At 31.2% G+C, this 24212-nt stretch overlaps 1 protein-coding gene and 1 long non-coding RNA gene across 2 annotated transcripts; one reads left to right on the top strand and one right to left on the bottom strand.

The window, feature by feature from the left end:
• Window positions 1–1186: 1186 nt before the first annotated feature.
• LOC130642345 (uncharacterized) lies at window positions 1187–13668 on the bottom strand. The gene is made up of 22 exons (XM_057449431.1): window positions 13072–13668; window positions 11193–11469; window positions 10593–10655; window positions 9244–10268; window positions 9108–9170; window positions 8997–9055; window positions 8777–8798; window positions 8318–8338; window positions 7452–7496; window positions 7326–7382; window positions 7100–7204; window positions 6493–6940; window positions 4616–5791; window positions 4127–4189; window positions 3834–3896; window positions 3660–3746; window positions 3534–3566; window positions 3118–3156; window positions 2885–2929; window positions 2502–2534; window positions 2297–2395; window positions 1187–2146 (listed from the first exon to the last, which is right to left on the bottom strand). Exons 3-22 carry the CDS (start codon window positions 10603–10605, stop codon window positions 2001–2003), a joined length of 3642 nt encoding a protein of 1213 aa, XP_057305414.1. The 5' UTR covers window positions 10606–10655; window positions 11193–11469; window positions 13072–13668; the 3' UTR covers window positions 1187–2000.
• Window positions 13669–17876: 4208 nt separating this feature from the next.
• On the top strand, window positions 17877–20383 carry LOC130641942 (uncharacterized). The gene is made up of 2 exons (XR_008982523.1): window positions 17877–17935; window positions 19520–20383. It is a non-coding gene; the product is annotated as an uncharacterized LOC130641942 (long non-coding RNA).
• The last annotated feature ends 3829 nt before the right edge of the window (window positions 20384–24212 follow it).

Genomic DNA, 24212 nt, shown 5'->3' with positions numbered 1-24212 from the left:
ATATTTCATGAACAAAGCTTTTTTGCTCAAAACAATTTTAATATTCGAAACCTATTTGGGATGCTGACACAGCTAGGGTATGTTTTATGGGGTTTCGGCGATAGCCACATTTTTTGTGTCCCCTTTAATTTTTCAAAGTACAATAGTGAGATTCGGGGGACGTGTCTCCCCAATCTTCCTTTAGGACAAAAAAATATAAATTTTTTTTGAGTGCACAAATAATTAGAAAGTTATTTATAAACATTCGGGAATTAGGGAACACTATACCATGTTTTACCTACCTTTATTCTCCGTTACGGACATGATTTACAAATATATATATATATATTTTAAGCTTCAGCATTGAATATCTAATAACTCCTTTTTGCACAATTATGTGCACATTACTTTTGAAATGCAAAGTGCTAAATAAATCTCTCGTGCTAGCTATGCTATAACAATAAAAAATCATTCCAACTTGTTTCTTATTATTGCGTCTCATCTCCTAACCCATTATAGCAAGATAGCTAGGTAAGACATGACAATTGTTGTTACTTTCCCTTTTTACGCATTGCGGTATTTTTAAGACAATAATGAAAACTTGTGATGTAACTAGCTGCCATAAATAAAGTTTTTTCATTTGTAACATTGGTGCAGCTACAGCTTGAAGCAATTTTAGCATGTTTCGATCTTGAACCTTGTTTCTTCTGGACAAGCTCTTATGTGAGTACTGAGTATTTTAAATAATTAATAAATCAATTTATCGCAGTATTTTAAAGAGTAAAAATACAAAGCAAAAGGTCACTAATTCATGTTTTCCTTATGCCTTACGCTCTGCCGGGGTTTTAAATTTTTTTTCCTACAAGCGCTTTTCTAGTGGGCAGACCTGCGCGGTATTAAACTCCGTAATCTTAGAATCTGAAGAAATTAAAAGAATGAAATCATAAAATTTCTGGTTAGGATAAGGAAAATGCAGGGTTTTCACCTTGACTTTGGTAAATTATTTTTCTACAATACAGCTACAGTACAAATTATATTTTATCTTCTTATAACTGAGAAGAACTGAAAATAAACTGATTAGAAATGCTAACTAGGTCATTTTAGAAGATGTTAAGAAAAAATTCTGAAATAGTACTTCTCTAATCAAATGATGGAAATAAGAAGTGCCTTATTTGTGGTATAACGACCGGTGAGGCATATTTTTTATTGGTTTTTTGTTTGTTTACTCTAACCAGATGTCAATATTTGTGCGAACTAACGAAGTTTACCCTTCTTTGATCGATCTCAAGAAACGGAAAAGACATTAAAACAACTCTTTACTCTAAGACAATTTTCCACTTGCAGGATCATAAAATTTCGGTAAACGAAAAGAATGGCTTATGATTTATACCCAATCATGCCTTATTTACCTGTTCCGTTCATGTCGGAAAAAAATATTCTTGAAGCAGTCGTTTTAAATGTGAGCTTTTCGCTGTTTCTAAAACTATTATGTATTTTCACTTCATATTTTTGAGCAAATAATGTAAAACTACGTTTAATCAATTTATTAATTTCTGTCCAGTTTGTTCGGAAGTGGATTTACACTTGAAACACCTGTTACTCCGAAGATTGGTGAAACAGCAAAATCACTTGCGTATAACGTGACCGTGAGAAGGTACAAAAGGTCTACCCGACGGTAATTATTAGTGTATTGGCGCAAAACATTTCCTATAGGATGACACATAGTCATTTCACAGGTTTGAACCAAGGAGAAATAAAGAAAGCAAAATGTGGACTAATTTTTCTTTCTGAACATAAAATTACAAATAAATTGCAAAGAATAAATGGATCGATTCATAACTTAAAAAAAAAGGAAAAAAATCCACACTAACTCATTTGTGCGTAATACATGTACAGAACGCAGGAATGTAAATAGACACCAAAATGACTAGAAATTAGGTAATTCAAAGCGACAACTTCACAAGTTAGCTTAAGTCAGTATATCCAAACAAAAAATTAGTAAAGCAAAAATAACTGCATGATTAACTAGTTAGTCCAATTTCTTTCAACCTTTTATTCTTTATGTCATCGAACTTTTTCCGCTCGTTGTTTATTTTTGTTCGCACAGCGAAGGCAAAATTGGCTGATCCAAAGTAACTTTTTGCAAAATTTTCCATTTCCAGTCGACCTAAAATAATGCAAGAATGATTGAGTATACTCGCACAAAAGACAAAAAATAGTTGCTTTAAGCAACTATGCCTCATTTGCAAGTGATTGTTCAAACAATTTATTTACCTATACTTAAAAACCATCGAACAAAAGCTAAATTATTTGATACCTGGAAATGGTCGATCATTGGTGCGACGCACGTAACAACCAAATTCTTCGAAGAACACTTTATTTAATTCCGGAGTCCACTTGACACTGGATTTGACAGCTAAGTATAAAAGCAACAATAAGATAAGTTTTGTTAATATCAAACCTAAAAAAGTGGTTTAACTAAACCTATATAAATGAAGAAGCGATAAAAGTGTTCAACCTACGTTTGCATTTCAATCTCTCATTCTCTTCTTTATCTATTGGAATAAAATCTGGTTGTTTTTTTAAACTAGAAAATTCCTGGAAATTATAACTCTTGGTTAGCAAGACGACCATTCAAACTATTATTGCTTTAACAGAAAAAATATTGTCCTTTATAACTTATATATAGCAGCGTTTTTATACTATGGCAACTCAAAAATCAGTAAAGTTAATGACACTTGAAAGATCTAAGCATTTTTCAACATATTTAATCTCCAGGATCATTGGAAAGTTGACTTTCTGAGAGAATTTAAGATTGGGGAAGACGCCAAATTCTTTAAAATCTAATTTGCACACGAAGCAACCTACAAAGGTTTCTTTAAACTTAATTTTTTACATCACTTACCTTCATAGGAAGTAGGATCACATGAATCATCTCTAATTTGGGCATCTAGATAGAAATGGATATTCATAAACATGAAATACATCTTTTGCAAAAAATACTTGTACATCCCATAAATTTTAAACAATCCAGGTTGATATTTCTCGGTATATAAATAATTTTCATAACTGTCTAAGTGTTATTGAGAAAACTAAAATAAATAATTAAAACAGAAAGACTCTTGAAAGGATACTCACCAGTAATTTTAACGTACTTTTTTCTTTTTTTTGATCTGCCTATAATTCAAAGTCAAATGTACAATCAAATGGTCAACAAAAAATACATTTTTATTTCGGTGAACTCGCAATTACTTTTAAGTAAGTGAAAAAAAGTTAAGTACATTTAATTTGTAAGAATATTACGTTTAATATTAGTGATACTAGACAATTTTCCGCAAAAACGTTAAGTAATATATTTTGCATAGAGGACTATAAAAACAACTTATATTTCATCAAGACCAGATATGATTTTTAATTGACCTATGTGAGATTTAAAACAAATAAGGTCTGGTTTTCAAATTCAATGTTCTATAAATAAACATTTCCCACAACGCAGAGTAGGACAGGTTGAATAAATATTGTTTGACAAAAAAATCAAAAATCAAACCACTCACCACGCAAAGGATACTTCCTAGCTTCAACTGGTACTAAAAACAAAAAAAAAACCATCGTATATCTAAAACAAGGTCATGGTTGGTATTATAAATCAGACGTTGTTTTAAATTAAATTTAAAACTAACCATTTTTTGATTCAATAGCTTCTTCATCCGATGAACTGCTCGACAGCATCATCACTCTTTTCCCCACTGATCTTTTTGTCTTTGTCGCTGAATAAAAAAACAAAAAAAAACAAACACTTTGCAAGTAACTGAGGCCCAAAGGATTGAATCAATAAACTACAGTGAAGTATTAACCTTCAGCTGATGTTCTTACGGGAGTACTTGTCACTGCATAGTTAGTTGCCAATTTCTTGTCTTCTAAAGAAAGAAAGTATTAGTCTGCTATGTAGTCCATTGAGCAGCTTCAAGGTAATTTTCCAAACAATATAAAACAATGATGGGAAAGATCTTTAGGTTTTGGATCACACATTGATTTGAAAAAATTTCATCAAAAACAATGACTCATAAAAAGAACAAAATAACGAGTTTTGTAACTAACAGAAATTTTCTCTATTTGCACCAGACAACATTAGAAAAAGCAAACATACCTGTATGAGTTTTGTCTTTAAATGTTTTTAAACTTTTATCAGTTTCTTCAATATGACCGTTATCTATAAACAATCAAGTTATAAACACTGAAAGACTTGCTAATCATGAAAAGTCATTCTACATTTTGCTCATCTGCAATCTTTTAATAATTTTTTAATGAAATCAAATTTGGAACACGTATTATTTCGATCATAATAATCGTGAAATAATATTAGCTGATTTGAACATTTGTTAAATACATTATAAGAAAAAATTAAACAAATAAATGAAATACAGTGGTTAAAACGACAAAAATTTATAAAAAAAGGTTTAATAAAACATAACCTGGCAAGTCTTCCATTATATCCTGGTTTCCTAAATCTCAATAAACAAGAAAAAAATTAAATTTACCACTCATGATCTATGATAAAGTTGTTACCTAGAATGCGTGCCACTTCCACAATTTTATTCCATACAGAAAGGCTCCTCCCTAACAAATAAATACATACCGCTTGCATGGAGATTTATTAATTGTTTTCCAATCTTTGTGACTCCCATTAAAGCTAATGGGGCTTGATAAATATCTTTATTCATGCTTTCAGAATGACCCATATGGGCGTAGAACAGTTGTCTTTCCTGTTGTGGCAGGTCCAACGCAGCATATAAAGTGCTGACGCGGTGTCTATTAGTGGTTGCATTTATAATTTCCACATTGGTAAGTTCTAGTTTCTTACAGACTTCTTTCAATGCATGCCAGCCAGACACATTTAAAGATGACAGCTGTGTGCTGGCAAACACAAAATCATTATTTTTATCGATACCAGCCTTGAATCTAAATTTTGGATCAACTAACCTTTTCATAGCAGAAGTAGTGTCGTTTGGAAATAAAACAGACACCAAATGATGATTTCCTTTACCCGTCATGTAGGTTATTTTTAGTGAACTCACTAATAGTTTGTCAGCTTCATTCAAACTCTGAAGACGTTGTTGATCAATCCAATTATCGCTTTCTGCTTCTAACCAATCTTTTACTAGGAGGCGACTTGTTTCCCCACCACGGCGCCCATTCAATAATGTTAGTCGTGTGAGTACTAAGTTCCTCAGTTCAACAAAAGAGTGAGCAGTCCATAACTCAAAAACACACAGTAGTTCACCCATTCTCTTGAGAATATGTTGATGTATTTTCTCAATGTCGCTTTCCAAAGGCAACTGACATGGTTTTCTTATTTTAACTAGCCTTTTTTTTTCAAGCTCGTATCGTGCAGAGGAAACCATGCAATCCTCGTTGGCTTTATAGCATACCATAAATTTTTCGATTTCACTGGCCTCCTCTTCGTTAGCTAACATATATTGATGAGCATACAATATTTTTACACTTTTGTTGATGATGTAAAAAACATTCTGGCGTAGTCCTGGCTTAAGACTACGATCAACATTCAAAGTAACAGCGTCAATGGCATCAGTAAAACACGTAAAATTCTTTCGCACAAACATATCTAACAAATTACCATGATCATGACAAACGCCATTCATCCTCTTAAAAGATTGGTACAGGCTACCTAACACTCGCATATGACCCCTAACAGATTTATTCACGGTGGCTGCTTTTTCTTTTTTGACTACAAGCTTTGCAAACAACTTCATTCCAATTCGTAATATCATTTCATCTTTGCGACATATATTTCCTATTATTAAACAAGGCAAATTAAATTTGCAAATATTCATTTTGTGTTTAAAGGTTTAGAAAATTGAAAAAAACATTATTTGCATCAATTTTAATGTACAGTGGAAGGTTGTACATTAAAATAGATGTTCTTAAACCTTTGGGGGCGTGAATACAAATTAAATAAACCTACATTTTTTTTCTGTCAAACATTTGTGAGTATTTATTTTAACGAAATAAACTTAAAACCTTTTGAAAACATAATTTTATGAATTAGGTCAATAATCTAAAAGATCAATTCATATATTTTTTTTAAATTAAACTACAACTTTAATTGAACACTTTTTTTACTATTTCGCTCATAAAAAACAAAAAAAAAATGTTACACTTGATCATATCCAGGATGTAACATGATTATGTTTATTAAATAATTATTTGAATGAATTAAGGATTTCTATGAAATACATAAGGACTTTTAATGAATAGTGCAAGTATTTTTTAACTCCTTAAATCCCAGAAGTTTCCTTTGCAATTTTTTATTATTTTTGATTACTGTAGTTATTCGTAATAATTTAATAAAGAACAATGAAAATTTCATGAATTGGTAACAAATGTAAAGAACAGGGATGTTATCACCATAAAGCTGTCCTACAAATCAATTGCTAAACTATGAACAAAGTATGAAAAAAAGCTCGTAACGTAAATATAAAAATGATAACTTACCTACGGGATCATCTCTAAGCTTGGCCAAAATGACTTCCTTGAATTGATCCGACATTTGGAGTGACATTGGAAGGAAGTCCAGTGACAATGGCAAGCCTGTTGGGACAGCATCTTGTCTTCTCATGCACGTTCTTTTGGGGCTGGCAAAGAAACGCTTAGAGATAAAAGCAGAGCATAAATTACAACGTTGCAATTCCAAGTATTTCTTTCTTTGACGTTCTCCTTGGAAAATAGGATTTTCTGTGGTAGCTTGCAACTTGTTGTACATTAAAATTCCTTCCCTTTTAATTTTTTTCCATTCCTCAATTTGCTTCACCTTAGTCATCTTTAGTGCATTTTTCACTCTTTCATTTTCCTTATGACATTTTTTAATGTGTCTGCTCAATTTTGAAGACATTATAGAACAATAAATGCACATTCTATACGGTTTTTTGTAAGGACTTTTTTTCTGAAATAAAAAGATAAGATGATTCTAGAATTGCTACATAACACAAAACATAAAGCCTTGCATCAATAATCCTAAATTTAAATAAAATAGCATTGGAAAGTATTAATCAGTCAGTAGTATATAAGTTTACACAATCTTAAAATGCATCGATAATAGTACCTGCAGTTTTTTAGACTCGGCTTCAATTGTTTCCTGTTCACTATCAGTATTCACAATGTCTAAATCCTCATCAATCTCCAAACCAGAATCATTTTTCACTGAAACCTGTTTGTGTTAAATAATACTATTGATAATTAAAAATAATAAATTAGGAAGCAACTTGTTGGTAGTTCAAAAGGGCTGAACAAATCATTGTAAATTAAATAAGCATCATCACAAAACTCACTTGTTCACAACAGCTGACTTCCCTAATGGTCTGCGTATGTTCAGCAACTTGACACACCTGCAAAATTTCCAGATATAAAAAAAGCTATGCAAGGATGTATGAAAAGTTATTACAAACATACAATACCTTTGTCGATGCTAGAGTTTCTATTTCTTCAAGATCAACTTTCATCTAACATTAATAAAGAGTAACTATTAGGTGTATTTAATTATTACTATTGACCGTAGGACCTAATGGAATTGATTTTGGACTTTGACCTTATAAATGCAGGAGATGAGAAAATTGGACTCCCAGAATTAACATTCTTCTTACTTTGGCATGAATGCTGGAACTACACTACATATTGCTTTAATTAAGTAATCATTTGGTGGTGCATGCTTTATTACCAAGTCATAACATCAGACAACTGATAAAACAAGTACTTTTAAAATAAATTTTTAAAAAAATAAAAACAAAAAAATTGAAATTACATGCCTTCAATGCACAAGGCAAATTAAGCAAGTTTGGGTCAAATCCGAGAAATTAAATTCTCACAAAATGTCAATATTTCATGATTTTCAACAAAAGTTCTACAAAAATAAGTTTTCAACCAATAAACCATTCAATTGTCGTTAAATGGAAAAGTTACTGAGCACAAAAAAAGATTTGGTTTTATAAAATCTAATCTTTTAAATTTAATGAAATTCTGAATAAATAAAGAATTTCCTATAATTTTCTCTAATTGTAACCAGTGCATCACAATGTAACCTTTGTAAACCAAAATTAACTGTCAGGTAATTTTACCATGAAGTTAATTTTTCATTTTTTCACTTCAACAATTCATAATTTTCAACATTTAGGTAAATCGATGACAGTTATTTTAGCAGCAAAAAAAACATGAAAATTTTATTAACCTGAACTAACATTTGCTGAAAATATACCGGCATTTGTATTAAATTTAAATTAGAAATGCTGCAATGTAAAAAATATATGAGTAATGATGGAATACATACGAACTTCTCCAATACTTTTGTCTAAAAATAAAATAGCATCAATTTATTACTATAATTATCATACCGTACAACTTTCTAGTGGACTTCAACTATACTGTATTCCAATAAAAAAAATGTGCAATGTCTTTATAGCATAATTATAACGGTAATAGTCTAGGCATTTCTTATATTAAATCAGGTGCTATCTATATCTCCTCCTCACAATTCAAAATCTTCAAAAACAAAAATGTACATAGGTGAATCTTTATTATATCGCAATAAAGATTCACCTATGTATATGCACCATCCAGATAAACTATCTAACATATTGCCGTAGTGTGGTGTAGTGCTTTTGTGTTTGGCTCCCAACTCTAGGGTCCGGAGTTCGAATCCCACTCGCTGCCTGGCAGTATGTTAGTGATGAACAAAATAGTTCTTCTTCATTATAACAAAAATGTATATGGGAGAATTCTAACATACCAGTGTTTCAGTTTTGTCATTTCTAAAAAATAAACATAGAAATATTACAACAAAATTATCTTTAAAGAACTAAATAAGTTACTTTAATTTCGATTAAAAAAGCATTGTTTACGTCGTTTACAGCAAATCTCATGTGAATGACACCATAAAAACACCAATTTTTCATAGTTTCGTTTGTAATATTTTATCACTTTTTGTAATATTTGAAAACAATAATTACCTAAAATTAATTTTTAATGGAAAAGTTGTTTCTTCATCACTACCATTCAAAATGGAACACTAAAAAATGAATAGTAAGTTTAAAATTTTTAAGTATTATTAGTGGAATTACTGGACCTTCAATACTTACTGTTTCACTGTCAGAACTGCTGAAATCAGGGACAATTTCAATTTCCTGAAACATAAATATTTATCATCAATACAATTAAAAATTATACTTTAAACGGAATCATGAATTGCATACATACCGGATAAGTAATTTTTACATCATCGTCACTACAATCCAGCTTGGCAAAATCTATGTCCTTGTAGTAGTCTGCAAATTTATCTCCACCAATGACATTCTTTTTATTTACACCACTGCCAATATTTTCCTGAATCTTTTTTTTTGATTGGTAAGTACTGTTCTTGTACGTATTTACACCTGATGCAACCACATCTGCACTCTTGTAATTTCGACCTTGGACACTGACAACATCTGCAATGATTTCAGCAACTTGTTCTTTATTTTCACAACCTATTTTCATATCCTGTATACCAGCAATATTCGTTTCCTTAACATTCTGTCCATGTAGAGGTTCATCAACACAATATCTGTCCCCTTCGTTTGATTCTACTTGTGTATAAACAGTAGGATTATCCACCTTATAACTCACACTACCAGCAACACGATTGACCAAAACTGCATCTTTGCCTTCACCTACACTTTGATTGTGTAAACTATCAGAATTATTGCCCTTGGGTTCACATACATCAACAAAATCAAGAACCTTGTCATTAGTGACACTTCTATCTATAACACTGACAATATCTGTAATGATTTCAGCAGCAACTTGTTCTTTATTTTCACCAACTATTTCCATATCCTGTATGATAGCTGTGTTTTCAACATTTTCTTTAAGTTGGAGTTTATGAACACAATATTTCTCCCCTCCCATGTTTTCTAATTGCATGTAAACAGTAGCACCATTTGTCTGATAACCACCATTAAAACCTTTGCATTTAATATTTTCCTCTACTTCCTCCTCTAATTTTTCACACAAATCAACATTCTGACCATTGATAGCAACTGAATCTTTTCCTTCGCCTACGTTTTTACTATATAAACGAACAGGATCGTTATTCTTGGGTTCATATACATCAACAACATCAATAAACTTTGCATTCACATCATCTTTATCTTTTACACAGGTGTCAGATTTTAGTTCAATACTTCCGTCTTTTTTCCGAACAACTACTTGATCACATTTTTCTTCGTCATTTTCCCCATTATCTAAAACAAATAGATCAGGTAAGGAGTATTCAAAAGTAAATAACATGTGTATAATACATATATATTGCAGTTCAGGGTGTATGCTACTCAAATTATTCAGAAACTTATATATTGTTCAGTTCATGTTTCTAAACTATTTTTAGACATTTTTACACATTTTTAGAGATAGCATGGGAAAGGGTGTTACGTAATTGAGAAATTTTCACACATTACAAACCTATCACTTCTGTTTGAAGAATGCAATCATGAATCCAATAAAAATAATTTAATATTTTTAAGATACATGTAACGTTAAAAACAACATAATTAAAGTATATATCTTACCTTGTCCAGACATTCCTTGACATCTTCCTCTGTTGTTGCACTACCAGAAATGAATTCATCATCCTAAGTGCAATATTAGCAAAAAATTACTGTACAGTAGAAATAATTTTGTTTTATTTATAGGAGTGATTCTCAAAAATTATCTTTGTGCATGTTTCGTCTATATGGAGGAGCAAAAGATTGCTTTATTAGCAACATATTTTTTGTTGTATGGTAAAAACAAAAATATTGTGCTACAGTTTAACTCTTGTTATTAAATACAAAAAAATTGAAATCGATAACATATTGGTTAAACAAATCATTTTCAAAAATTGGATAAAATTAAGTCATTTTGACACATATTAGAATTCCAATCTTAAAAACTACACAACATAAAATATTTAAATGAAAAAGAGAAAATGAAAATTGTGGATATATAACTGATTATAACTTAAAATTATTCCAAAATGACTTGTACAGTAATTAGAGCTAATATCGTGAAAGCTTTTCTTCAAAATTAACTTTTTAGTATGGCTAATAACAGGAACCAAAACGTGGACATCATGAAAGATTACAATATTGATACAAAAACATTTTGCCTTAAAAATGTAGATGGCTTACATGTTCAGAATAAATTTTCTTTTTTTGGTTATTCTAAAATCACAAAAAAGGTTTTATTATAAACACAAGAATTTTTTGAACAAAAAGTTCAAAATCTATGATTGGATACTCACAATTACATTCCCAGGATCGCATAAAACAAACTGAAAAGAAAGAAAAGAAAAATAGCAGTTACTCTAGTGAAGAAAAAGAAAAATGTATATATTACAAAAAAACTTACTCCCTGCTTGGTAACAACATCAATATTTGCAAAATATGGTGAAGCAGTCTCCTTGTTCTAAACATAATAGAAGTAACGGTTGAAGTTCTCAAAAAAATTTTTTTCGAATATTTTTCTGATATTTTTCAAAAAAGAATCAAAAATAATTATTGTTAAGGCGACTCCAATGTTCTACGGGAGAAATCGATAGTAACTTACGGTCGGTGGGCAAAATAAAAATAATTTTATTGAGAATGTATGGTTGGAACAACAACAAAAATAAAGAAATACACACTAACAACGGCGGTTAAAAAATAGAAAAATTCAAAAAAATCGTTTGTAACCGTTTCAACTCGCTTGGTTGATTTGAAATTCATTTCGTAATCATTTCCAAATCATTTTGTATTCATTTCCCATTAGTTTTTCACAAAAATAAGAATTAATTTGTTTCATCTACGTTAAATTCGTTTCGGTTCAAATTGTTTTAAAATCGCTTAAATTGTCACACATGTTTATAAGACATTGTCAATTTCTAAAGAAATTTAACTATCAAATTACGTAAATAACTGCATTCTTCTTGCAGAAATAATAAAATTCTTCGCTAAAAACGAATATGTAACAGATTTTCTGTTACAAAACGTTTTAGCCGATATTATTTTTTTGTTTTCGTGAAAATTAGTCTGTCGAGCCTGTAGAACAACTAATGAAGTTGAAGTCGCCTAAAAGTTACAAAATGAGAAAAAATCTGTGTGTGCTCAAAGTTAAAATTCCTCAAATATATTTAATCTGTATGATAATTAAGGAGTTTTAAAATTCCTCTAATAAATTTAACCTGTATGATAAGTAAGGGGTAACTAGGGTAATAACTAGGTTCTGCAAAAACACTTTACCTCTATGTTTAATAAAATATTCATGACTTATTAATAATTCACAAACATAACATTCTTTTAGCATGATTTTTGCAGTGCAAAATTTTTGAATTGCATTTTCTCGAAATAAAATTTTCCAACGTAACAGTACATAGTTTTGTTGAACACTCCCCTCCATTTTGTCGAAATTCTACGAAAATAAACAAAACAAAACGTGGTTTAAAAAATATAGCATATTTTGTTTTACAACAGCTGTTTTATGACTGATTTATCAATTTTTAAGTATATGATGGATCAATAGCTCGATATTTTCTCACTTTTGCGCTAAAAAAAGCAAAGTTATTTACAGCTGAATAAGATCTTTGCAACCATATGTTTTTCAAGAAACAAAAATTTTACTGAAGGGAGTGTTTGGTAAAATATTAGAAAGGTGAAATTTTGTAAATAATTTTTTTTCTCCTTCTTGGATTTTTTTATGGAAATATTTTATCATCATTCTAGAGATAATTTATTTGGCTTTCAGAATATATATATATATATATTTGTTACAGTTAATAAAGCAAGCAGAGAAGATATTTTAAATATACTGAGAATGTGTCTAAGGGGGTTACCGTATCCTTAATGGAAGTTGATGTCCTTTAGAAGGCATTCCAGGAATGCCTTTTTAGAGGACAATTGCATCGCGTAACTTGGTGAACTGGCGTATGTGATTGATCACATAAGCACCTATTTTTAAAATGAGAAGCCTGATTCATCACAACTATAAAATCTAACTAAAAAGAAATAACAAAAAAGTGACAAAGATACTCACTTTTCTCCAAAAAAGTTCTTTCATATCTCCATACGAATATCTCAACTCTTCTCCAATAGATATGACTTTGTCACACAAAACAAACAGGCAAAGATGCAAATGCCCATTATCATCATATATCGGTTTCATGCAACAGTTTTTGGCATTTTTGCTGTCATTAACGTATTTCCCAAACTGTGTGTTCTCAGTTGCATCAATGCTATTATAAATAATCTTAAAATTGCAGTATATTACCTAGAGTACTTTTCAAATTTCACAACTGACTTTTGTGACAATTTTCCTGAATATTTTATGAAAATCAAATTTTCCATTTTTCTCAAAAGAAAATATTTTTTGCCGGCATTTATTTGCAAAAATTATCCTGTGCTCTTTACAAAATTCGTAAATAAAGTTTCTTTCCAACAATCTTTACGCAAGTAACTGCTGTGGATATTAAAATAATCACAACATATATGTACAATTTGCTTACCAACTGTTATTATAAAAAAATAAAAAGGAACCAGCTTCATCAGGATATGTAGATTGCAATTTTTCACCCTCAACTTTGCTAATACAATTTCCAGCATACTCAAGAAGAAATTCACCATGTTGAAATGTTTTTGTAGCAAACACTCCAAAACCTTATAAAAAAAGTTGTATAATAATAATGTAAAACAGTTCACACCCTATTTGGAAGCATAATAGACGTATACCTATGTTGTCATTGATAAATAATTTCTGGAAACCACTTTGATCTGCTTTTTGTTTGCAATAATACTTTGCAATAGAACGTGGGTCTGTCTCACGCTTATTCTGTCGTCTCTAAAAATAAATACAAAAATGAACAAATAAAAATTGAAGTAAATGAAAAGTAGAATTTCACCCTTTGGCAGCCAGGTCACTTTTTTATTTTTTTCAAGAAACGTAGATGTACTCTAAAAAATCACAAAGAAAATTCCTTTCATATAGTAAAAAAATAATTTTACTAAATTAAATTTAAATTTTACAAAAATTTGAATAAATTTTATGTTACCTAAAATTATTTAAAGGTTACCTCCCGCAAAAAATAAAGGTAACTGCTTATACAAGTACTTGAAAGGCTGTCTAGGAATTTGAATATTTTTTTAAAAATTCTTGATTGGTTCTTTAGAATTTGGACTAAGAAGATTTACTAATTATGCATGATGACAAGCCATAGAGAGTTAAAAATGTTTCCTATCCATTCACTTTGACGCGTTTTGAACATTTTTACATAAATTTTAACATTTAGTTATCATAATTATGCTCAATTCATATTCATGGCATCATAATTTTGCATAATTAGCACAACTTTTAAGACAAATATCTCAGAAACGGATAAAGATTTTTCAAAAAAAATAAAAGGATTTCTAGAGAACTTTCAAAGATCTTTCATATGAGCTTAACTTAATTTTTTGCGGGAGGTAACCTTTGAGGTGGCAGTAACCCTTTTTTAGCTGTCCAAATAGCTGAATCATTTACTCAGTGTTTTATTTATACCATTTTATTTTACTATTTCCTAGAAATATAGGCCTTAATACATAAGAAAATGATTTTAACACTAAAATTGCTGAGTCAGCAGAAATTTCTTTTTAAAAATGTATCAAAAACAAGAAAAACTTTTTACAATCTCGTTATTTTTCATCAGCTTCTGTTTTTAAATGAACCTCGGGTTAACCCTGTTAAAACGGTGTGCGGATTTTTTTTGTTCATTCTTATTTTTTTAACAATAGCCTTTAATCTTTTTTCAAAAGATTTTTTGTTAGCATCCCCTGCTGCATCAAACGCTGTTAAAAGAAAAATATCCCGAATAAAAAGATTTCCGCACACCGTATCATGGCTGCATGATTCACCAAGCATGTCTGAAAATTTTAAAGTAAAACGAAAATGCTATTGAAAGTTACAGCTTGTGCAATGTAGCATAATGAAGATCGTCTTAAATTTCTTTATAATGCGCCATCTTTGTTGTTATTAACGTTTCTCTTTAATAATTACATCATTTCTTTCTGTACAATTTCACAACCACGTAGACTTAAACTATACTCGGCAAAACTAATTAATTATTCATGAATTTTATTTTAAAGAGGAATTTTTAAGGCTAAATATTTTTGGTGAAAGATAATAGTATTATAGCCATAAAATCGTGACAAGTGTGTTATAACAGAAAAAATTGGATATATATAGTCTGAAAATAACCTTACGTAACCAATTATGTAAAAAAAATCCGATTTTTAAAAGGATTACTGCCACCTTAAAATAATGTTTTATTATTGTAATAACATATACAGTACCGCTTAAATGTACACAAGTTTTAGGATCTCATGTCTCATTTCTACATAAATATCTTTTATTCATTACCTCCTTTGTAGACTGCGTAATTGAAGAATTAAAAACAGCGCTCCATTTTTTGCGTTTTTATTTCCATGTGATTTCTTTGAATAATATTACTCGCTACAGTTTTATTTAGGAGCTTGATTGTTCACGCACATAAGGAATGAGTTCGTATTTTAGGCGAGTTATTTTTCACTTGTCTAACACATTTTAGGACCGTGCCAAGGTGCATGCGCGCGATCGCGCACCTAATATGAGGCAGTCTGCAAAATCATTTCTATACATCTTAAATAACGAAACGTTGTGGTAAAAAAAAATAGTTAGGTGTGATTCACACTGGCTAATATTCACATTGCACTTGTAAATTTTGCTTACAAGTGCGATTTTTTGCACTCCATATAGCACTGGTAATTTTTTAGCGGATGCTTTTTCTGGCTCTGGCCTGACATATTAGAAAAGTTAAATCATTGTGGGTATTAAATGTGTGTTTTTGTAAAATAACCTTCACACAAAAAATCATTGCTACCTGTTTTGTTTTGTCTTAAAATGTTTGTATGTTTTTTTGTGTCATAAAACAAACGATACAAAGTACATTATATACTTCGTTATGCTAAACGAAAACAATATTAAGTGCTTTGTTTAAAGTAAAAAGTACAAACGAAGTCCATACAAACTTTTTTATAACATGATACAAAATGTTTTCTTGTCACTTAAAAAAGGAATATGGCCACGTTAAAGCTTTGTAGAGACATTTTCTCGTCATTTTAAAAAGAAATACAACTTTCAAGCTTCATAGAGACGTTTTCTCATCACTTTAAAAAGAAATATGGCCACGTTAAATATATAATATATATGTAAATATATGGTAGTATAAAGACAAAGTGATTTTATGCCAAATACAAGTCAAAATATAGTACGTTTATATTAAGCCTGTTAAGTATTACTTATAATTTATTAATTATAATCGAATAATTATTCTTTTGAATTCTTCACCACCATCATTTGCATGGTGAAATTTAGCCCATAGTAGGATTAAGTACTTTTTTCTACAAGAAAAAAAACTTACTTTTGACATTGATGCAAACTTTTATTTATTGTCAATTTACCTAGTAACAAAGATTTAAATATGCTAAACATGGACCATAATATATTGTTCTGTTTCACATGAAAACGTATTACCATAATTAACTTTTTTTAACATATACATAGATATTTCAGGGTGTTTGTAGTTGCGGCAATCATGTCTCAGCTGAATAGAACCAACCACAATAATTTACAAAATGATTAATTAAATGTGTGAGTGGGTCAGGAATACATAGCGGGGTGCAACTTGCCGAAAGAGATTCAGGAGAGTTTACTGTATTTAAAGAAACTCCTAATTTTGCAAGGAAAAGACTATACATTTGTTTAAAAAATTAAGCAAAACATATACTTTTTTATTGTAGTAAAACATCGTTACTATATCCGAGCATCCCACAAACTACCAAGTCAGAAAATCAAATAATTTATGACAACATTAATTTATCAATCAAAACAAGATTTGCTTAAATTTGACGGAAAACATAATTCAGATATACTGTGATAGTATTGTTCTGCCCAATCTTAGGAGACTGCCCAATATTTGGACATAAAAATGCCCAGTTCGTCAAAAGATTAGGCAGGAGACCATGGATGTGACACACAAGCTCTGTTGTTTGCAAGACCCTACAAACATTCTCAGGCACATTAAAAAATATATTTGGGGTATGTACATCAAAAACGAATTTGCCAGTACTGTTGAATTGACCAGGCCAGATTTGGCTAAGACGGGGGCCGTTTCAAGATTGGGCAGAACAGTATCATTGGGAAATTAGCAAGATAGTTTGATGATATTGTTTTCGAAAACGCTGTATTTGATCCAATTTGATCAATAGACATATAGTTAAAATTGTAATACTATTCTCACTTCAAGGGAAGGTTATATTTTTTATGGTGAGTCAATAAATGTAAGCTTGCTGTATCAAGCTGGTTTCTAATGTCTGACATCAAGCAATGACAGATGAGCATTAAGTGCACAAGAATATGTGCATGATTCTGTGCAAAAATGCAAATTTGGACCAGAAAACACACACACATTAAGATTCCACTATTTTGTGCAATTCAAACAACCATATTTCAACCATGACAATATACAGTAGTAAAAGCTGTTGATGTGTGCAAACTGAAATTGAAAGCTATGACCTTGACCAAGAGAATAATAAGGCGTCAAATAAAAAAAACTGTTTTTACACTCAGCTATGCTAGCTAGCTATCACAGTGAAGTTAGTTTTAGTCAAATTCACAAGAAAATAAAAGAAAACAAAGAAAGTAAGAAACAGAAAATAAAAACACAAGAAACTTTGGCAGCTCAAAGCGCGAAGAACTTTCCCGCGTCCAATATATGACGTAATGTTGGTCAATACTGCTACGCTATTGGTCAACAGTTTTTGGTTGCCTTCATATAAATGGCGAACATAGTTACGCTAAATTCAGCGGTGCCTGGAGAAATTATGAAAAGGTATATGGTTACAATAGATTACACTTTGTTTTGCCTTCGAAAGGAGATGGTCAGAGAATCTATATACTTTAAATTTTTAAGTTTTTATTTCCTAGTTACGCCTGTGTATGTTAAGGGGTTTAAAATCTTGGGTAATTAAATCATTTGAATTTGTTGTCTTACTTGTTCAGTTATTTTTGTTAATGTTTTTTAAATTTCTTATAGACTGAGCAAGTTGAATTTTGTAAACAAACTTTATGTAGACAGTTGTTTCATAAAAATGGCGTGTAAAGGTTTTAGCCATATAGCTGTTCTGCCTGGATAATGAACATTGGCCTGATTAAGTAGCTTGCCCTGGTTAAGAACAGGGCAGGAAATACATAATCAGGGCAACATAATCAGGACAGGCCGGCTTATTACTCAAAAAATATTATTTGGCACTTATAAAAGGAACATAATCAGGTCAGGCCAGATTGTGTACGACAGTCTAATATTATTTCTCACTTATTATAGAATGAACATAATCGGGGCAAAGGTGCCGATAAGCCGCAAACGCCCGCATATATAAGGGCGAGTTCAGGCGACTTTTCGAATTAAATTGACGGTTGTCCGCCGAAACCGCCTGCACTTTCCCGAACTCGCTCGAAACATTCCCGAAATGCAACACCTTGTAACATAAACATGGCGGACGACAATTGAAAGAACACACTTGAAGAGAAAGGAGGTAATAAAGTTTATATATAAGTTATTTATCAAGTAAATCTTATCAAAACCATAAAAACAGTTCTTTTAAGAACTTAGCTACCATATAGTTAGTTCATTCTAATTTTTATACTTTTTTAAATAATTCTTCGAGAGTCATTTATGGTAAATCTTTTTTTTCGGGCATTGTTCAGGACTATGCGGGTTTTTTTCGGCCAAATACTGAATTTTCTTTAAAACGCCGAACTCGCCCGAAAACACCCACACTTTTTACGGCGTATGCGGCTTATCGGCACCCTCGTGGGCAGGCCGACTTATGTATGACAGGCAAATATTATTCTTTATTGAATTTCCGCGCCCGCAGGCTTAGGAAATTCTTTAAAACCGTCGTTTTTTTCTTTCGGAGCATTTTTTGAGAAAAAATCGACCCTGGGATTTCACATTCCTCCGTCACAGATTCAAACTTCTGACCCAAGCTCCCTAACTACTGGGAAGTCATCTAAATGACGTTTCAGGCCAAAATTGGTATTTGTTTTCGACAAAATTTGGCACAGTTAACAAAAAAAGTGTGCTAAACATAATGGTGACATAATAATTTTGATTTTTGTCACCTAAATGTCATTTTAGGCCAAATTTGGTCCAAAAATTATAACTACTTTATTATAAACAAAATTTGGCACAGAAAAAAAGTATGCTGAAAATGATGGTCACATCAAAATTTTGATTTTTTGTCAACTAAATGCTGTTTAAGACCATAAACGTTTCAAGCGCAAGACTTTTAACTATGAATGATAGGCTGTAATTTTGTTAGCAATTTCTTTTAAAATGTGAGTTTATTATGACACGTTACGTTTTGTTTGCGTTTGTTTAAGATATAATGTCACATGTGTGCTTTATCTTCAGAGCTTAATGCACCAAACCTCTTCGAATGTCTGGCACGATAACACAACGAATTAGCAGGTTGTCATCAAATATTTTGGTAGCGAGCGGAAATTCTTAGAGCCCCCAGGGCTTCTTGTATTATGCTTCAGAACAAGTCCATTGACGTCTTTGAAGGAATTCATATGATTGATGCCTTAAAAAGTGCTGCCATACCCGAAATCGGATGATGCTTACCATGACATTTGGTGTGAGAAAGCTATATTTTTAGCTCAAAAAGTGTGTTACTCCTGCAGAATCTGGGACTTTTGGCCGTCAAAGAAAGAGGTCCAACATTCCTGCTGATAACATTTCAGAATATTTCAAACGGACAACAACTATTCCAATGTTGGTGCTGGAGTTTATTTTTAAGTAAGATGCGCTCTCTCATCAAAATTTAAGTGAATTAATTCAATAGTAAGGTTATAATAAAATATTGGTAATAAATAGTAAAAAGTAATAGTGGTAGTGTCGTAAATAATTATATAATAAGAAATACTCCCCCCTTTTTTTTGGTGATAACAAACCTGCTTGATTTCAAAATGTTCCCTGGGCTCAGTAACTTCGCTGACAGTACCTGGGTCAAGGAGCAACTAAGTTTTTTTCTTTTCTCCATTGATGATTGCGATTGTGATTGCTATAATGACATGATTAATCCATACCTTCCTTTTGTTAAATTTTTCACACATTAGTTATATACAAATTGTAACAAAACAGGTAGCTGTAATGATAATATTTTTGCAAGGATTTTTTGTAAAACACTGACCATACACTGTTGTATGGTAGTAACAAAACAGGTAGCTGTAATGATAATAATATTTTTTAAGGATAAATACACTTATTCTTAGCGTTTAAGTCTTATCATTGAATTCCTGTGCGTGCAGATGACAGAGCCCCTCTCTTTGCTTCTCTATGTTTCTTTTCTTGCCTACCGGGCTCGGCATGACTCCAGCCGACAGTACCTGGTTTCTGGAGCGGCAGTATGACTGTCCATGCTGGACTTAACAAGCTATATTTTCAATATGTTTTTCGTTTGTCCTACAGGCATGCTGACGAGTCCTGACATTGGGGAAACAGTCTTATTTATTGCGGTGCAGAAGCGATTGCGAAAATATTCCTATTCTGTAATACCTGAGGCCTTACAAATTAAAACACTTATATACGCATTGGTTGCGTAAAACACGCAAAGACCCGAAGCAGTGTTTTTTTTGTTTTTTTTTACGCTTTGACATAGTAAAAAAATTGCCTACATCCGTGCCTGGCGAGGTAGTACGACCTTTAAAAATGTAGGTTGTATAATTATAAATGAGACTGCATCAAATTTCTATTTTGCAGAAATAGGGCACACAATTTATTTGTAGTGTTGAAACGTTCCAGATTAATTTCAATGTGCAATTGGATTTAGAATAAGTATATATACACCATTTTTCTACTTTGTAGAAACAGGGCACGCAATTTATTTTTTGACTTGAAACATTACAGGTTATTTTGATTTGTGCAACTGTGGGCTGTTATATTGATTTTTCTATTTTTGCAGAAATGGGGCACACATATTTTTTGACTTAAGGCCAAGATTCACACACGGAAAACGTTCCGCGGACCGGACCGGATCAAACAAAAACAAAGCTTTGCCCATGCACATTGTTAGCTCATTACGCAATCGAAACGGAAAATTGTGCAGTCCGAGAAGCTAGAAGACAGTTGAAATGTTTTTAACTTTTTTTCTGGTCCGCGAAGCGACTAGCATTTTTGACCAATACCAAGCTACAAAATATAGCCAAGTGACATCAAGAAACGACCGGCAGCAGCAAGCACATGTTTTTTATCCATATTATGTTGTTATTATTGTCGTAGCAACGTAGAAATTAATATTCGGTCTTTAACGTACTGGAACAGAACGGAACGAAACAGAACAGATTTTTATCGTTATCCGGTTCGGTCCGTGGAACGTTTTGCGTGTGTGGATACTGGACTTTTAACGTTACTGGTTATTTTGACTTTTGCAGATGCATTATAAATAAAGCCGTATCAATTTTTCTATTTTGCATTACTGAAGCATACGTATTCTATTTTTTGACTTAAAATGCTAGAGGTTGTTTTGATTTGATTAACTGTGTTACAAATCATATTGCATCGATGTTTCTATTTTGCAGAAATGGAGCACACATTGTATTTTTTAACTTAAACGTTACAGGTTATTTTTATTTGAACAACGGTGTTATTAATAAGGCTGTATCGATTTTCCTATTTTGTAGAAATGGACCACACAATTTATTTTTTGACTTAAAACATTACAGCTTGTTTTGATTTGTGCAACTGCAGCATAAATAAGAATATATTGTTTTTTTTTTCTATTTTTGTAGAAACGGGGCACACAACATATTTTTTGACTTGTAACATTACAGGTTATTTTGATTTGTGCAAATGTGTTATAAATAGGCAGTATCAATTTTTCTGTTTTTACAGAAATGGGGCACACATTCTATTTTTTGTGTTGAATCGTTATAGATTAATTTCAATGTGCAACTGGATGAAGAATAAGAATACAACATTTTTCTATTTTGTAGAAATGGGGCACACAACATATTTTTTGACTTAAACGTTACAGGTTATTTTGAGTTGTTCAACTGCGTTATGAAAGGCAGTATCAATTTTTCTGTTTTTACAGAAATGGGGCACACATTATATTTTTTTTTTACTTAAACGTTGCAGATTATTTTGACTTGTGTAGCTGCGTTATGAATAAAGGCTGTATCAATATTTCTATTTTTTCAGAAATTGGGCACACATTCTTTTTTGTGTGAAAACATACATCTTAATTTCAATGCGCACCTGGGTTTACAATAAGAATTATACGAGTATAGAACCAACATTGAGCAATTTAATTTTGTATTGACAATATATTTCGATCTTCTAAAATCATCTTCAGGTTTAAAATATATAAAAACAAGATTAAAATCCGTTATATAAAAAAATGTAAATTGCGTATCACTCCTTTCTACAGTAAAAAAAAATTATCAACAACCGAGTAAAAATTCAAATGTACAAGAGAAAAGAAAATTAAACAATTGACAAGTCTCCCATGAGACACTATCCGTATAAATCAAAATAATTAAAATTTTATTACTAAAGTATGGCTTTTGTATTCATTAGTGTTTAACTTAGGACGTATATCGTTAATAATCAAAGCTTCAAGAGTCTCTAGATGATGCATTGACTTCGTTGATGATGCTAAAATATCTAAAATTATATAAATAGAATGAAATAAAAAATATAAAAATAAAAGTATAAAAATAGAATAAGTAATAACTAAGTAAGTAAGATAAGTAAATATTATATAAATAGGATAAAAATGCACCATTTTTCTATTTTGCATAAATGGAGCATACATTCTATTTTTTGACTTAAAACATCAGGTTATCTTGATTTGTTCCACTGCGTTAAATAAGACTGCATTGATTTTTCTATTTTTACAGAAATGTGTCACACAGTTTATATTTTGACCTAAAACATTGCAGGCTATTTTGATTTCTGCAGCTGCGCTATAAATAAGGTTGATTCAATTTTTCTATTTTGCAGAAATAGGGCACACAACTTATTTTTTGACTTGAAACGTTCCAGGGTATTTTGATTTGTGCAACCCTGTTGTGAATAAGCCTGCATCTATTTTTATATTTTGCACAAATGGTGCACACAATTTATTTTTTGACTTATAAAAACGTTGCTGGTTATTATTTCTGTGCAACTCTGTTATGAATAGTGCTGCACCTTTTTTTTTTTTATTTAACAGAAATGGGGCACACAATTTATTTTTTGACCTTTATAACGTTGCTGGTTAATATCTCTGTGCAACTCTGTTGTTATGAATAGGGCTGCATCTTTTTTTTCTATTTAACAGAAATGGGGCACACAATTTATTTTTTGACTTATAAAACGTTACTGGTTATTATTTCTGTGCAACTCTGTTATGAATAGGGCTGCATCTTTTTTTCCTATTTAACAGAAATGGGGCACACAATTTATTTTTTGACTTATAAAACGTTGCTGGTTATTATCTCTGCGCAACTCTGTTATGAATAGGGCTGCATCTTTCTTTTCTATTTAACAGAAATGGGGCACACAATTTATTTTTTGACTTATAAAACGTTGCTGGTTATTATCTCTGCGCAACTCTGTTATTGATAGGGCTGCATCTTTTTTTCCTATTTAACAGAAATGGGGCACACAATTTATTTTTTGACTTATAAAACGTTGCTGGTTATTATCTCTGCGCAACTCTGTTATGAATAGGGCTGCATCTTTTTTTCCTATTTAACAGAAATAGGGCACACAATTTATTTTTTGAATTATAAAACGTTATTGGTTAATATCTCTGTGCAACTCTGTTATGAATAGGGCTGCATCTTTCTTTTCTATTTAACAGAAATGGGGCACACAATTGATTTTTTGACTTATAAAACGTTGCTGGTTATTATCTCTGTGCAACTCTGTGAATAGGGCTGCATCTTTTTTTCCTATTTAACAGAAATGGGGCACACAATTTATTCTTTGACTTATAAAACGTTGCTGTTTATTATTTCTGTGCAACTCTGTTATGAATAGGGCTGCACCTTTTTTTTCCTATTTAACAGAAATGGGGCACACAATTTATTTTTTGACTTATAAAACGTTGCTGGTT

Source organism: Hydractinia symbiolongicarpus, chromosome 4, assembly GCF_029227915.1.
Source record: "Hydractinia symbiolongicarpus strain clone_291-10 chromosome 4, HSymV2.1, whole genome shotgun sequence".
Taxonomy (NCBI): Eukaryota; Metazoa; Cnidaria; class Hydrozoa; order Anthoathecata; family Hydractiniidae; genus Hydractinia; species Hydractinia symbiolongicarpus.
The sequence above is the reverse complement of the archived record's forward strand: the minus strand, read 5'-3'. Positions and strand labels throughout refer to the sequence as shown.

Excerpts from the sequence above, each read along its gene's own strand:
- LOC130642345 (XM_057449431.1), bottom strand. Across the intron at positions 7,497-8,317 it reads CAAAAGTATTGGAGAAGTTC|ATGAAAGTTGATCTTGAAGA; the intron begins GTATGTATTCCA and ends TATTAATGTTAG. Across the intron at positions 3,157-3,533 it reads TAGGAAGTATCCTTTGCGTG|GCAGATCAAAAAAAAGAAAA; the intron begins GTGAGTGGTTTG and ends TTTGAATTATAG.